This window comes from Bidens hawaiensis, unplaced genomic scaffold (genome assembly GCF_021521415.1).
Source record: "Bidens hawaiensis isolate Kalapana, Puna unplaced genomic scaffold, B.hawaiensis_p1.1 tig00050823_1, whole genome shotgun sequence".
Classification (NCBI taxonomy): Eukaryota; Viridiplantae; Streptophyta; class Magnoliopsida; order Asterales; family Asteraceae; genus Bidens; species Bidens hawaiensis.
Genome location: NW_027499123.1, coordinates 52,395 through 67,379, shown reverse-complemented (window position 1 = coordinate 67,379; position 14,985 = coordinate 52,395). Strand labels below are relative to the sequence as shown.

General features: G+C 36.4%; 2 protein-coding genes across 2 annotated transcripts; both read left to right on the top strand.

The window, feature by feature from the left end:
* Positions 1-1,997: 1,997 nt before the first annotated feature.
* Positions 1,998-4,540, top strand: LOC143598787 (uncharacterized). The gene is made up of 3 exons (XM_077076922.1): positions 1,998-3,179; positions 3,909-4,026; positions 4,202-4,540. The coding sequence occupies exons 1-3, from the start codon at positions 2,538-2,540 to the stop codon at positions 4,471-4,473; spliced, it is 1,032 nt and encodes a 343-aa protein (XP_076933037.1). The 5' UTR covers positions 1,998-2,537; the 3' UTR covers positions 4,474-4,540.
* Positions 4,541-8,151: 3,611 nt separating this feature from the next.
* LOC143598786 (pleiotropic drug resistance protein 2-like) lies at positions 8,152-14,481 on the top strand. The gene is made up of 15 exons (XM_077076921.1): positions 8,152-8,775; positions 8,857-8,945; positions 9,034-9,409; positions 9,508-10,499; positions 10,659-10,819; positions 10,981-11,084; positions 11,252-11,417; positions 11,505-11,677; positions 11,782-12,114; positions 12,226-12,516; positions 12,612-12,695; positions 12,778-12,911; positions 13,165-13,392; positions 13,500-13,926; positions 14,069-14,481. The coding sequence occupies exons 1-15, from the start codon at positions 8,212-8,214 to the stop codon at positions 14,336-14,338; spliced, it is 4,392 nt and encodes a 1,463-aa protein (XP_076933036.1). The 5' UTR covers positions 8,152-8,211; the 3' UTR covers positions 14,339-14,481.
* The last annotated feature ends 504 nt before the right edge of the window (positions 14,482-14,985 follow it).

Sequence of the window (14,985 nt, the reverse complement as noted above, 5' to 3'; positions counted from 1 at the left end):
ATAATTAATTGAGTAGAGTTAAAATGGAAATCATAAAGGAGGTTAGGTTTGGTGGCATGTTCTTGGTGCAGAAACTTGTGATTGCTTTAATGAGTGAAATATCTTTTAGGACCTTGGCTTCGACGTGCCATGTACGCTTTGACTCATGAACTAGCACAAAAACTTGCATCTAAACCCCTTAAAGTTTGTGGCTGTTGCCCTTTTAACCTCTCACTAGTTTTATCACAAAACTTTCAACATCTATTAATTTAAACGAGTAAACATGTTAACCCAAACACAACTAATTTAATTAAACAAGTAAAACTCATCAATTCAAACATACCTGGTTCTGATTTCATATATCATAATCAACGTCCCCTGTTTATCAAGTCAGATCGACCTTTTAATACAATGATACTTGGTTGCTCAATTACGAGACGTCAAATCAAACCAAACCACTTTTTACACAATGTAGAGTGAACAAAATTTGTGTTACCGTTTCAATTTCGAAACATTTCGTTGTTACCTCTTCAACAACCTTCAAATGATTATAATATGTCACTCTTAAAAACATTTATGTTTCATAAAGAATTCTATAAATGTGTTGCAAAAACATTTAAATAACTAATATAATAATTAAGTGTGTGCGTGGTGCGGTGCGGTTTTGGACTAAAATTAAACCGAAAGTTTGGTTTTGGGTTTTTGAAACGGTTCGATTATTTCGGTTTCGGTTTTTTGGTTTTCGTTTCAGTTTTTTCGGGTATTGCAATTTGAACTTGAAAATTTTAGGCCGGAAAAAAAGCTAGACCAAAAATAATGAGTACAGGTATGAATAATTTTGTTGATTATTTAAGCTATTATACACTTGGCCAACAATATTTGACCTAAATATTTATTAAATTCTTGTAAATTACGTAAAATAAAAAATTAAAAAACTTAGAAATTCGGTTCGGTTTTACAAAAATACAAAACCAAAGCGTCAGTTTTTGTTTCAGCTCCGGAGTGATTTTTTCAGTTTCTTGCACACCCCTAATTAATAATAATACTTTATAAGGGACTCAATACAAAGCACATCAAAACTTTGGTGTCAAATATGAAAACTATAGCGTACTATACGGACGTAACTAGAACATTCAATTCATCCCCACCTTTTACACTCTCAACACTTTTTATTATTTATTTTTAATAATTTAATTTAAAATTTCATAAAAAAATAATAATAATAACAATAACAATAACAATCAATCTGCACATAACAGTTAGACTGACTAGGGTTGGAGATCCAACGGCCAGCATCGCTTCAGCCTCTTTATCTTCACTTACCCCTTCTCTGCCATAACGGCCACCATCCTTCCACCACCACTTCTTTATAATTCTATACTCCTTCCTTACGCCGTCATCAGGTACGCGCCAAATCAAAACACACACCCATGTATGTATAATTGTATATGTATGTAAAACATATACAAAATTATTACTTTTTCAACGATTGCTTCGTTTTTCGTCAAACCCAGATCTAATATGTCTCCATAATCGTTTCTTGTTCATGGGTCTTTGATTTTTGTGTATAATTTTGGGTTTTTGTTGGTGGGTGTTATAGAATTAGGGTTAGGGTTTGAATTGATTTCGTGGGTGTTGAAAATCTTGAAATTGTGAAGAGAATTAGTGAAGAAAGATCGTCTGAGGGTGTAATTACGGTGCCGGAGTCGATGCCGTCGGTGGAGATGAGGAGGACGACTAGGGTTTTCGGGGCTAGGGTTTTGAGATCAGGGAGACGGTTGTTTCCGACTCAAGATGTTAATAAACATATGAGACGCCCGACGTTAGCTCCCGCGGATGCGGAAGATGGTTGGATTGATTTGCTTGATCACGGCGGTGGTGGAGGTGGAGATGTTGGTTTGAAAGAAAACGGATGGCGTAATTCGAATGAAGAGGATAAAGGGATTGATGATGGTATTAAATTAGGGCAATCGAAGGATAATGAAATCAATTCGGTTGATGGTCTTGAATTGGATGTCGAGATTGCACCCGGAAGTAATAGGTGGGGAGTGGTTTATTCTAGAAAACGAAAGAGGACCGAATCGATTGGTGGCAGTAATTTAGATAAAAAGTTTGGGAAAAAGTTTTCTAGAAAACAATCTGGAAAGAAAACTGATACCGAAGACTTGCAGTCGTCTGTTGCGGCTGAACCACCAAAGGTTAACACCACCAAGCTTCGTTTGTCATCGAAGTCTAGGAAAAAGAAGACTACGGGGGTTGCTGTCACAGCCTCGGTTGCTAAACCAACTCGTTTAAATTTACCGAATTTGCCACCAAGACAGACGCGGAGCTCGTTAAGGTCAACAAAACAAAGTAACACTTCAAGTCTCGTGCAGGACGGTGTCCCCTTCTTTCCAATAAAGTCAAACCCCGAGAGTTCACGGTCAACGCAAAAAGTTAGTTTTAAGGAGCTCAAAGAATTAACACAAGATTTAGATTCTGCAAGATGCAATGCAAGTATATTAGTAATCGAACCGGACAGGTGTTATAGAGAGAAAGAAGCAGTTATTACTGTGCAAATGTCGGGTTCTAATCAATGGTTTTTTGCTGTTAAACGAAACGGGGTTGAAAAATTTCGCGTTGAAACTCAAAACGTCATGAAACCGTGTTATGTTAATCGGGTCACTCATGCCATAATTTGGCCTAGCGGGGAAGGAAGTTGGAGACTTGAGTTTCCCAATAGGCAAGATTGGGCTATTTTTAAAGAATTATATAAAGAATGTTATGAAAGATCCATACGCGTGCAAGATTCAGGTATGAGTAGTATTATACCCGTTCCTCAAGTGAATGAAGTATCAGGTTATGCAGAAGAAACGTGTGTACCGTTTAAGATGCCCGATTTGTATATCAGTTCGCGAGGTGATGAAGTTTCTAGAATATTGGAAAAGAGTGATTCGGTTTATGAAATGGATTCTGATGATGATGAGTGGTTGGATGGATTTAATGATGGACGTGGTTCACGGGTTGATGAAGATACTTTCGAGAAGATAATTGATGCTTTTGAAAGAGGGATGTTTTGTAGTCCTGGTGATTATTCTGATGTAACGAAGGCGGTTGATTTGTGTTTGAATCTGGCATCAAAGGATGTTTTGGAAGCTGTTTATGGTTATTGGATGGATAAAAGAAAGAAGAAGCGTTCTGCTCTTGTTCGGGCTTTTGAGGTAAAATTTGTTAATATTATTACCTGTTTTTACATCTACCCGTTTCCAAATCTACATATTTTAGTTTTAAGTTTTCTGTATATGTTTATATCATATAAAAAATCAGACTGCCTGTTGCACCTTTGGTCCAATATTTCTATCTTTTTTTTAATATTTTGTGTGGCAAAATTGATCACATAAATTATAGTACCTTTGTATTAATATAACATTTTTTTTATAAAATTGTTTTATGAGGTTATATGTATTAATATACACTTTAGGCAGTTGGAAATAAGTCATGCTGGGTTGACCTATAGCACTTTTAATTTATATAAATAATAGCGTGTTGAATAAGATTACATGAATTATATTATTTTAATGGTTTTTAAACTTTGTTAATTAAAATATTTTTAGTTGGTTGAATGCTTTAGTTGTACACTAGCTGACTTTTGACTTGTTTGACCCGGTTTACACATTTCATTTTTAAGCTACCTTGTTTTTTGCTTGACTCGTTTTATGATCGAGCATAACCCAAATAGGCTCGATGTGAGCAAATGGTCGAATTTGTTTGTTTGATTTGTTTTTTTTTCTGCACTGGTGCTATATTGTGTACCTGGTGTCATGTCAGCATGGAGGAACATGTGTGTTACCGTGTGTTTATCCAGTCAACAAATTTATAAAATAGTTTTAATATTGGAAGTGTTAAGTGCGCTTTTTGTGACAAATGTTGATCATCAATCTTTGTTGCAGCTTTACAAACAGAAAAAACCCGATAGACCAAATTTCAAGGCGGTTTTGCGCAAGAAGAGATCGTTTAGACAACGTGCGGCCCAATCTGGACGAGGAAAGAAAATAAACTTCTTGAAAGGTATGTATTTTTTGCTTTGTTTTACAACTATTTCTCTGTATCGATTAATTTTTAAATATGAGCGAAGATTACCTTTTTACCCTCTCATGCTTTTATAAACAATCAAACACACATATGTAGACTGTAGTATGTGAAATTACTAAAACCAGATATTGTTTTCAATTCATCTTTACAGCCGCCTTATATGACAAAACAAAAACCGAGGCCGTGGAAGCTGAAAACGTCTCTGCGAAAGTTCAAGAAACCGAGGAGGCGGCAAATAGGGCGGCACAGGCGGCCATCATGAAGCGGGAACGAGCTCAGGTGTTAATGGAGGTTGCAGATTTATTAGCTTACAAGGCCTCTATTGCACTTAAAATTGCAGAAGCCCGAGCAATGTCGGTAGATGATGATAGTAATAATGATATTGAACTTTTTTTACCTGTGGATAATGCGGGTTTTACTTGATGTTTTGTTTTTTTTTTGCGGTTAAAAAGGTGGTCGTTTTATATGAGTTTTAGGTTTTGAAAGCTTTTGCAGGAAAAGGCTTGTAGTAGTGTAATTGCTGTACAGAACTGATTGCATGTACATTCTGCACCAATAGTAGTACCTTACAAAAATCAAATGTTGTACAATTAGAGATTTTGGTTTTCTTTCTTAAAAACCAAGTGGTTTTTAAACTTAGGCATCGAAACTCGAAAACCTCTGCTTGTTCCTTTTTTTAATGTTTGGCTTTTTGGGGTCTAGTTTAGTTTGTTCTTGTTCTTTCTGGTGCGCAACATATCTTATAGAACTATGATCTGTTTAACCTAAGGGTGGCGAACCCAATCCAAATGGATTGTTTTGGGTCAAGATGGATAAACTTTAAAAGTAAAATGGGTTACAATGGATCATAAAAATTATTCAAGTGGGTCAGGATGGGTTGGAAATATACAAGTGAGTTTCATTTATAAGTTTTAATGGGTCAAAACAAAATATCCAATTTATCCAAAATTTATCCATTTCAAAATACCCAAACTATCATGTGCGAAACAAAACTCATTCGAAACCCAAAAAACGAAACAAAAACCCCGAACTGACTAAAACGAAACAAAAAACAAAAACGAAACTGAACCGAAATAAAAAAACGACCAAAACGAAACAAAAAAAACGGGAATGAAACCGAAAAACTGACCAAAACGAAACAAAAAAAAAGCGAAATGCAACCGAAAAGCTAACCAAAACTAAACAAAAACACCGAATCGACCAAACCGAAACAAAACTGAATCGAAATAGAAAAACGACCAAAACTAAACAAAAAAACTGATATAAAACCGAAAAGTTGACCAAAACGAAACAAAATGCAACTGAAAAGCTGGAAAAAACAAAACAAAAACACCGAACCGACCAAAACGAAACAAAAAACCGAAACGAAACAAAATTGAAATAGAAAAACGACCAAAACGAAACATAAAAACAGATATGAAACCGAAAAGCTGACCAAAACGAAACAAAAAAAAAAGCGAAGTGCAACTGAAAAGCTGATCAATACAAAACAAAAACATCAAATCGACCGAAACAAAACAAAAAAAAAACAAAACGAAACTGAACAGAAATAGAAAAACGACCAAAACGAAATAAAAAAAAGCAAAATGCAACTGAAAAGCTAACCAAAACAAAACAAAAACACTGAACCGACCAAAACGAAACAAAAAAACCAAAACGAAACAAAAAAACCGATATGAAAACGAAAAGCTGACCACGAAACAAAAAAAAAAAGCGAAGTGCAATTGAAAAGTTGATTAATACGAAACAAAAACACCAAATCGACCGAAACGAAACAAAAAAACAAAACGAAACTGAACCGAAATTGAAAAACGACCAAAACGAAACAAAAAAAGCGAAATGTAACTGAAAAGCTGACCAAAACCTGAACCGACCAAAACGAAACAAAAAAACCGAAACGAAACTGAACCGAAATACAAAACGACCGAAACGAAACAAAAAACTGAATTGAAACTGAAAAACTGACCAAAAGGACACATAAAAAAACTAAATGCAGTTTAAAAACCGGACCAAAACGAATCAAAAACTCCGAAGCGACCAAAACGAAACAAAAAAACTGAAACGAAATAGAGAAACGACCAAAACGATACAAAAAAACCGATATGACACCGAAAAACTGACCACAACGAAACAAAAAAAAGCGAAATGCAATAAAAAAGCTTACCAAAATGAAACAAAAAAACTGAAACGTAGCCGGCCAAAATAAAATAAAATGAATCGAAACGAAATGAAACCAAAAAAACTGACTAAAACAAAACAACACTGAAACCGGAAAAACCGAGAAATCGAAACCGAAATTATTGTAACCGAGCAGATACCGAAACCGACCGAAATGAAAAAAACACAAAACCGAACTGAAAAAAAAAACCCCGAGAAACTTGAACCTGTACAAAACGGTTTTTTTTAATGAACAATGATGAATTGGGCAACATTTTTGTTATTTTAAATTTTGCATTTTTTATTTATACTTTAAGTTATTATTTTTTTAATAGTTATTTTGAATATTTTTTTGAGGGATTTTTAAAACCCTTTGTATGTCAACCTTTACTTGGGTCAAGATGGGTTAGCTTTACTCATCTTGACCCATATCCATCCTAACCCTCTATTTTAAAAATCCATCCTGACCCATACCCATCCTGACCCATCACCTAAATCCAACCCAACCCAACCCACTCACATTGCCACCTCTAGTTTAACCCAATATTTTACAGCCCAACCATTTAATCAAAAGCTTACAACTTGATTTTACACAATTTGTTATACATGTTTAAATGACATGTTAAAAGGGTTGTATTCAAGTAACATGATTTTAAGTATGCGATGGTTTCATTATGAATAAAAATGTGGGTGGTGTTTGGGTTGAACACTTTAGCTCGTTCACTCGACATGATTGATATCCATAGTTTTCGGAATATGTATGGTTAGGTTTTGATGTTTAGTGCACCAATCGGCTGATGTCCATATGGTTGAGTGCTATGTGTTTTATGTTCAATGCTTGATGCAAAACTACTATCGAGTCAGGGGTTTCACCGGAAGCAACCTCTATTTCTACGGGTAGATATAAGGCTGACTACATGCATTTATCTTCCCAGACCCTACCATAGCTTTGCTATTTGCTATTGGTGAAATTTACCGAGTACGATGATGTTAGGGTTTTGATGGTTTACGGCTTGGAACTTGAAAATTACCATGTAAAACAAACCAATCATTTAAGATTTATTATTATTGGTTTTTCATTTTTAGAACTATAAAACAAAAACAAGTAAATTCCTCTTCAAAAAACCGACTAGTTTGGCCAACCTATTCAACTCGGTCGGTTTGATTTGTCGTTTTCTGAAATCATAATTAGCAGCTCGGATCAAACTTATTGCTAAAACTGCGCCCTAAAGTCTAATTATACAGAACTTTAAAATGGCGAATATTCTGTTAATAGTGTTATACAAAGTCGTCGTTTTTTAGTTCAAGGAATTTGTTTTTTAGATTAATGAATTCGAACATGATCTATATACAACCCGAACATGGCCCGTGAAACATGTTAATCTAAACGAGTCAAATAGGTAGATGTGTTGTAGTTGAGATGTTAAGATTGTAAACGGGTAAATGAGCCAGAAAAGGTGGACAAGTTGTGATAAACAAAGTAAACTGCTCGTAATCGAGTTAAACATTTCAACCTGAATCTATGTCAAAAATGACAACTTAAAACTTGATCATTTCATTTCATGTTTCGGATCGTGTCAAGAACTCCCGTCAATTATGAATACCGTTAACCGAACCATTGAGTAATCAGTTTTGGTCAATCCTACCTCTTGATTCTAGGAAGAGCTATCAGCTTCGTCCATTTGATCGAATCTTGTTTGACTTAGCCACGACAAAAAGCTGAATAAACTGCCACTTTTAATATCAAATATTGCTTATAATAAAATAAACAATGATGTCTTTACACATCCTTGAGAACAAGAACCTCAAACCATGACAAAAACTGGAACCTGGGTGACACAAATAACCTTAATGCTGATTCTTGTCATCTTTATTTATTTGTACTATAAAAATAACCCAAATATTGAAACTTATGACCATAACATTTCCATACAAACCCAATCAAGATTCTTCAATTCATGTTCATATAATTTTTCTTTTTGTTGATTTACATCTGAGGTTCTAATGGCTTCAGCATTGACTGGTGACGACTTGATGCGGTCAATGAGCCGGACCATGAGCCGAAACATGAGCAGAAACATGAGCCGGAACATGAGCCGAAACATGAGTCGTGGAGGCAGTCTGGCCTCTGGGAGCACCCGGGGTTGGGGAACCTCTAGTATCCGGGAAGTGTTCACAACCCCGGGTGGAGACGTTTTCCAAAAAAGTGGGAGAGAAGATGACGAAGATGAACTCATGTGGGCAGCCATCGAACGGCTGCCCACATATGACCGGTTAAGAAAAGGATTCTTAACCAACATTTTGGATGACGGGAAAGTTGTTCGCGAAGAGATTGATATTTCAAACCTTGGACCTGAAGAGAGACAGAATTTAATGAAGAATATGCAAAAAGCCATCGATGATGACAACGAACGCCTTCTTGAAAGGCTTCGAGAACGTATTGATAGGGTCGGAATCGATATTCCAAGGATCGAAATTCGATATGAGAATTTGTCTATTGAAGGTGATGTGTTTGTTGGAAGTAGAGCACTTCCAACCTTGTTCAACTCTACTATCAATTCAATTGAGGTAAAGTTTTCAGTTATTTATATAAAAAAAAGTGCAAACAGTGTTTCAGGTCAAATCAACCCGTTTTTATTGTGTTTTTAGAACGTTCTTGGTTTCTTGAGGCTTTTCCCGTCGAAGAAACGGGTTATCAACATCCTTCATCAAGTATCTGGGATCGTGTCGCCTTCTAGGTAATGAAATCTTGTAAATATTAATCATTCTAGCTTCGGTTCGGGTAAACTTGATTTTTAAATATTGAAAACACGCGTGTTCTTCTAGGATGACTCTACTTTTGGGACCTCCCGGCTCGGGGAAGACCACATTGTTGAAAGCACTAGCGGGAAAGCTCGAAAATGATCTAAGGGTAACGGGTAAGGTAACGTATTGTGGCCACGAAATGAACGAATTTGTTCCTCAAAGAACTTGTGCTTATATCAGTCAACATGATCTACACCACGGTGAGTTGACCGTTAGAGAGACTTTGGACTTCTCGGCACGTTGCTCGGGGGTTGGAACACGCTATGAGATGTTGGCGGAATTGTCAAGACGGGAAAAAGCCGAAGGCATCAAACCGGATCCTGAACTTGATGCATTCATGAAAGCTATTGCGGTTTCAGGACAAAAATCTAGTTTAATCACTGAGTATGTTCTCAGGGTATGTTTGCTTATTCCTATTTTATATCACATATTATTATTTCAACTGAATATTAATACTAAGTACTAACCATTAATGTTATGGTTATGGTACCATAGCTACTCGGGCTAGACATATGTTCGGACACAGTGGTGGGGGATGATATGAGAAGGGGTATATCCGGGGGGCAGAAAAAGCGTGTAACAACGGGCGAAATGCTTGTGGGACCCGCAAAGGTTTTCCTCATGGACGAGATCTCAACCGGTCTAGACAGCTCAACAACGTTTCAAATAATCAAGTACATGAGACAAATGGTGCACATAACGGATATTACAATGATAATATCACTTCTTCAACCGGCACCGGAGACTTTTGAACTCTTTGATGACATAGTCCTCCTTTCTGAAGGCCAGGTGGTCTTCCAGGGCCCAAGAATAGAAGTTCTCGGGTTCTTTGAACACGTGGGGTTCAAATGCCCTGAAAGAAAAGGTGTCGCGGACTTCCTTCAAGAAGTCACATCTAAGAAAGATCAAGAACAATATTGGTTCAACAAAAGTATAGCTTATCGATATGTGTCGGTAGACGATTTCGCTCATCATTTTCAAAACTACCATACTGGCCGAAAGATTGCGGGCATTCTTCATGTTCCTTATGACAAATCAAAAGCTCATCCTGCTGCTTTGGTGACCAACAAATATGGGATATCTAACAAAGAACTCTTTAAGGCATGTTTATCTAGAGAATGGCTTTTAATGAAGAGAAATGCTTTTGTGTACATATTCAAAACTACACAAATTACAATCATGGCTTTGTTTACTTTCACCGTGTTCTTTCGAACCACGATGAAGTATGGCGATCTAGATGACGGTGGAAAGTATTATGGCGCGTTGTTTTTCAGTCTGATTAATGTTATGTTTAACGGGATGGCTGAGCTTGCCTTGACCATTTTTCGGTTGCCGGTGTTTTATAAACAAAGGGACTCATTGTTTTATCCTGCTTGGGCTTTTGCTCTTCCAATTTGGCTTTTGAGACTACCACTTTCACTTTTGGAGTCTGGAATTTGGATTTTGCTGACTTATTACACTGTTGGGTTTGCTCCTTCTGCTAGTTGGTATGCTGTTTTTCCTTCTACTTTGACTTTTTTAGGTCAGATGGTCAATTGACCTTTAGAGTCAACTTACAATTATTCTGCTTTGACCTTTTCTTGTCAACATCAAGAATCTACATTTTACATGTTAATGATGTTATTAACTTATTGTACGCATTTCAGTTTCTTCCGGCAATTGTTAGCATACTTGGGTATACATCAAATGGCGTTAGGCCTATTCCGTTTCATTGCGGCACTAGGAAGAACACAAGTCGTTGCCAACACGCTCGGCACGTTCACATTGTTGTTGGTTTTTGTTCTTGGCGGTTTCATCATTGCCAAAGGTTAGTAGTTTGTATATTAATATATAGAGGGGCGTTTATTTCAGAACCAATAATATGTTGAAAACTGTAAGAACTAAGAACCAGATAATGGATTTGTATTGTAGTATTTCTAGTAGTAAATTGGTTTTGTACTTACAAGTACACATTTTTTTTTGTGTTAGATGACCTTCAACCATGGATGAAATGGGCATATTACCTTTCTCCCATGTCATATGGACAAAACGCCATCGTGCTTGTTGAGTTTCTTGATAAAAGATGGAGTGCGGTAAGTTTAAATAGATCAATTTGTTACAATACCTTATAACTAACAAGTTAAAATCTAATAATTGAAGGCCCGGCCAGGCTTTAGCTTATTATTTTTTTTACAGTCCAACTCCAACCGCCCCTAGTTACCCTTGTTCGAATATTTATTTGTTCAATGATGTTGTGCAGCCAAGTTTTGACAAAATGTATCGTGAATCTACCGTTGGGAAAGAACTTCTAAAGGCTAGAGGAATGTTTACCGAAGGCCATTGGTACTGGATTTGTGTTCTTGCACTCTTCGGATTCTCTCTAGTCTTCAACCTTTGCTTTATGCTAGCACTTACATATTTGACCCGTAAGTCGAGTTTTGTAACACCAATCAAAATCTTCGTTCTTGAATCTTTATGCATCTGATGATCTTCTTTCAATACTTGAAATGCAGCCATGGTGGATTCTAAATCAGTTGTAGACGATAACAATGAAAAGAACAAGAAGTTGGAGAAAATGGCAAGCGAGCCCGGGCCTAACACGTTAAACAAAAAGGGAATGGTGTTGCCGTTTAAGCCATTATCTTTGGTGTTTGATCATGTTAACTATTATGTCGATATGCCTGCTGTAAGTAGCGTATGATATGTTTGGTTTTCATTTTGAAGTCCTAGTTACAATAATCAATTTGAAAGATAATAAGCTCGGCTAACATGGTTTTAAAACATTGTTAGGAAATGAAAAGCCAGGGCGTGGAGGAGGATCGGCTGCAGCTTTTACGAGATGTAAGTGGTGCGTTCCGGCCAGGGGTTTTGACAGCGTTAGTTGGGGTAAGTGGTGCTGGAAAAACAACTTTGATGGATGTGTTGGCCGGAAGGAAAACCGGAGGATATATTGAGGGAAGTATAAGTATTTCTGGTTACCCGAAGAACCAAGAGACTTTTGCTCGTGTTAGCGGCTATTGTGAACAAAACGACATTCATTCTCCTCATGTTACAGTTTATGAATCTCTCTTGTATTCAGCTTGGCTTCGGTTAGCTTCAGACGTCGATGAAGCAACACGAAAGGTATGTACAAGTTGTTATTTAGACTACCTAATGTGTGATACAGATCAGAAGCACAAAATATAAAAACCATAATTCTGAATATTACTAATGTTTTTCGGGTTGAAAACTTAGATGTTTGTGGAGGAAGTGATGGAACTTGTGGAGATAGGTCCGATCAGAAACGCTCTTGTGGGACTTCCTGGAGTTGACGGTTTATCAACCGAACAAAGAAAGAGAGTCACCATAGCAGTCGAGCTCGTGGCTAACCCATCAATCATATTCATGGACGAACCAACCTCCGGTCTAGATGCTAGAGCCGCAGCTATAGTGATGAGAGCTGTTAGGAACACAGTGGACACAGGCCGAACCGTCGTGTGCACCATTCATCAACCGAGCATAGACATTTTTGAAGCTTTTGATGAAGTACGATTCGTACCATACTTTTTAGTGAATTAACATTCTAGCATTCTTAATCATCGGGTTTGCTTAAAACTTTAGAACATCTCATCTTTTTGCAGTTGTTCTTGATGAAACGAGGAGGGCAAGCCATATACACTGGACCTCTCGGACGATATTCTCACCTTCTTGTTGAATATTTTGAAGTCAGGATATATCTTTTCTTGATCTTTTTGACTTGAACTCGATATCAAACTATCGATCTTACTTGTTTTTACTTGTTTACAGTCCATTAAGGGAGTTTCCAAGATCAAGGAAGGATACAATCCAGCAACATGGATGCTAGAAGTCAGTTCTACCGCAGTTGAAGCTCAATTAGGAGTTGATTTTGCTGAAATTTACGCGAATTCTGATCTCTATCGGTACAAAAATACTTTCAAGATTTGTATTTTTTTTATGATTTGATCATGTTAGAATAATTTAAAAGACTAAAAAATCGTATCGGTAAATAGTATTTTCTGTATATTGAATAAGTGAATATCTGGAAACCAGAATGATAAATGATGATCAACAAACAAACTAAGGAATAATAAATGATAAATCAAATAACAATAACTATAAAAGATAATAAGTTCAGCTAACACTGTCTTTGTTTTTTGATGGATGATTTGTCAGGAGGAATGAGGAGCTTATTAAAGAACTGAGCACACCGCCACCAGATTCTCAAGATCTTCACTTTGCAACACAGTATTCACAACCGTCTTTCGAGCAGTTCAAGGCATGTTTCTGGAAACAACATAAGTCGTATTGGAGAAACCCTCAGTACAATGTTGTTCGGTTCTTTATGACGACGGTTATTGGTCTTATTTTCGGGATCATCTTCTGGAACAAAGGAACCAAAATGTAAGTCTCTTGACTTTTATTATATTTGAAGATTTAGACAAATATTTGACAAAAGACATGAATTTCGAAATGCATAAGATATAATAATACTATTGATTTTCACACAGGTCAAAACAACAAGATCTGTCTAATCTGATGGGAGCCATGTACGCTGCTGTTTTGTTCCTCGGTGGAACAAACACATCCGCAGTTCAATCCGTTGTAGCAATTGAACGAACGGTTTTCTATCGTGAGAAAGCAGCCGGGATGTATTCAGCATTACCATACGCATTTGCTCAAGCTTTGGTGGAAACCATATATGTCGGGATCCAAACATTTCTTTACAGTCTTCTGCTTTATTATATGATCGGATTCGAGTGGCAGATGGGCAAGTTCTTATGGTTCTACTATTATGTCTTCATGTGTTTCGTTTACTTCACCTTGTATGGAATGATGCTTGTCGCTCTTACACCAAGTTACCAAATCGCTGCGATTGTCATGTCGTTTTTCCTCAGTTTTTGGAACTTATTCTCCGGTTTTCTCATCCCAAGAGGAGTAAGTAAATTTATTTAATTTTATTTTATTTTTACTACGCACCTTAATACCACTAGGCTACAAATTTGGTTTTTCGATGGTTACATATATACCTACATTGCTTCGTAGACGTGTTTTTTTAACACTTAATTAACTTATGCAGCAAATTCCCATCTGGTGGAGATGGTACTACTGGGGTTCACCGGTGGCTTGGACTATTTACGGGTTGATAACGTCTCAAGTAGGCGACAAGTCAATCCCGGTTTTCGTGCCTAAACACGACTACATGGAGGTTAAGGTCTATTTGAAGGAATTCCTCGGATACGAACACGACTTCCTAGGATATGTTGCTCTAGCTCATGTTGGTTGGGTACTTCTATTCTTCGGTGTTTTTGTATATGGTATCAAGGCGTTGAACTTCCAAAGGAGATGATTGGAGAAAAATATTGTCAAGTTTCATTCTTTGTATTTTGATCGTTGTATGTTTAATTGTTTATTATCTATGTGAAATAAAAGCATATTTAATTACCGTCATTTTATTTTAGGGAGAATATCATATTACCGTTACAAATCTTCTAGATATCATATATATAAATATACCCAACCAAATAGATATTATATATACCCAACCAAAGTTTAAAATATCATACATGCTCATTTTTAATGGTTTTTTTTACGTAATGACAATTTACCTTTTTCAAATATATTATTTTAACTCTTACATGTCATTGTTAAAATTATTTTTAAGACTTTCTTCTCACTTGCACTTGACACTTTTATACTCACTTTAAAAACTTGTATCTATTGTTTGATTTTGGCGCTCAACGTCTCACATTCCAACTTCTAGATATCGGGAATGCTATGTTTCTTATGTTGGGATTTCGAACTTGTATCTATTGCTTGATTTTGGCGCTCAACGTCTCACATTCCAACCTTTAGATATCGGGAATGCTATGTTTCTTATGTTGGGATTTTGTACATAGTTTTAAAGTATTTTTATCAACCGAAATAATATGACTTTTCAAAATTGTATATGTTGATGTCCTTAGCTAAGATTTAGGGTTCTAATCATATAGGGAA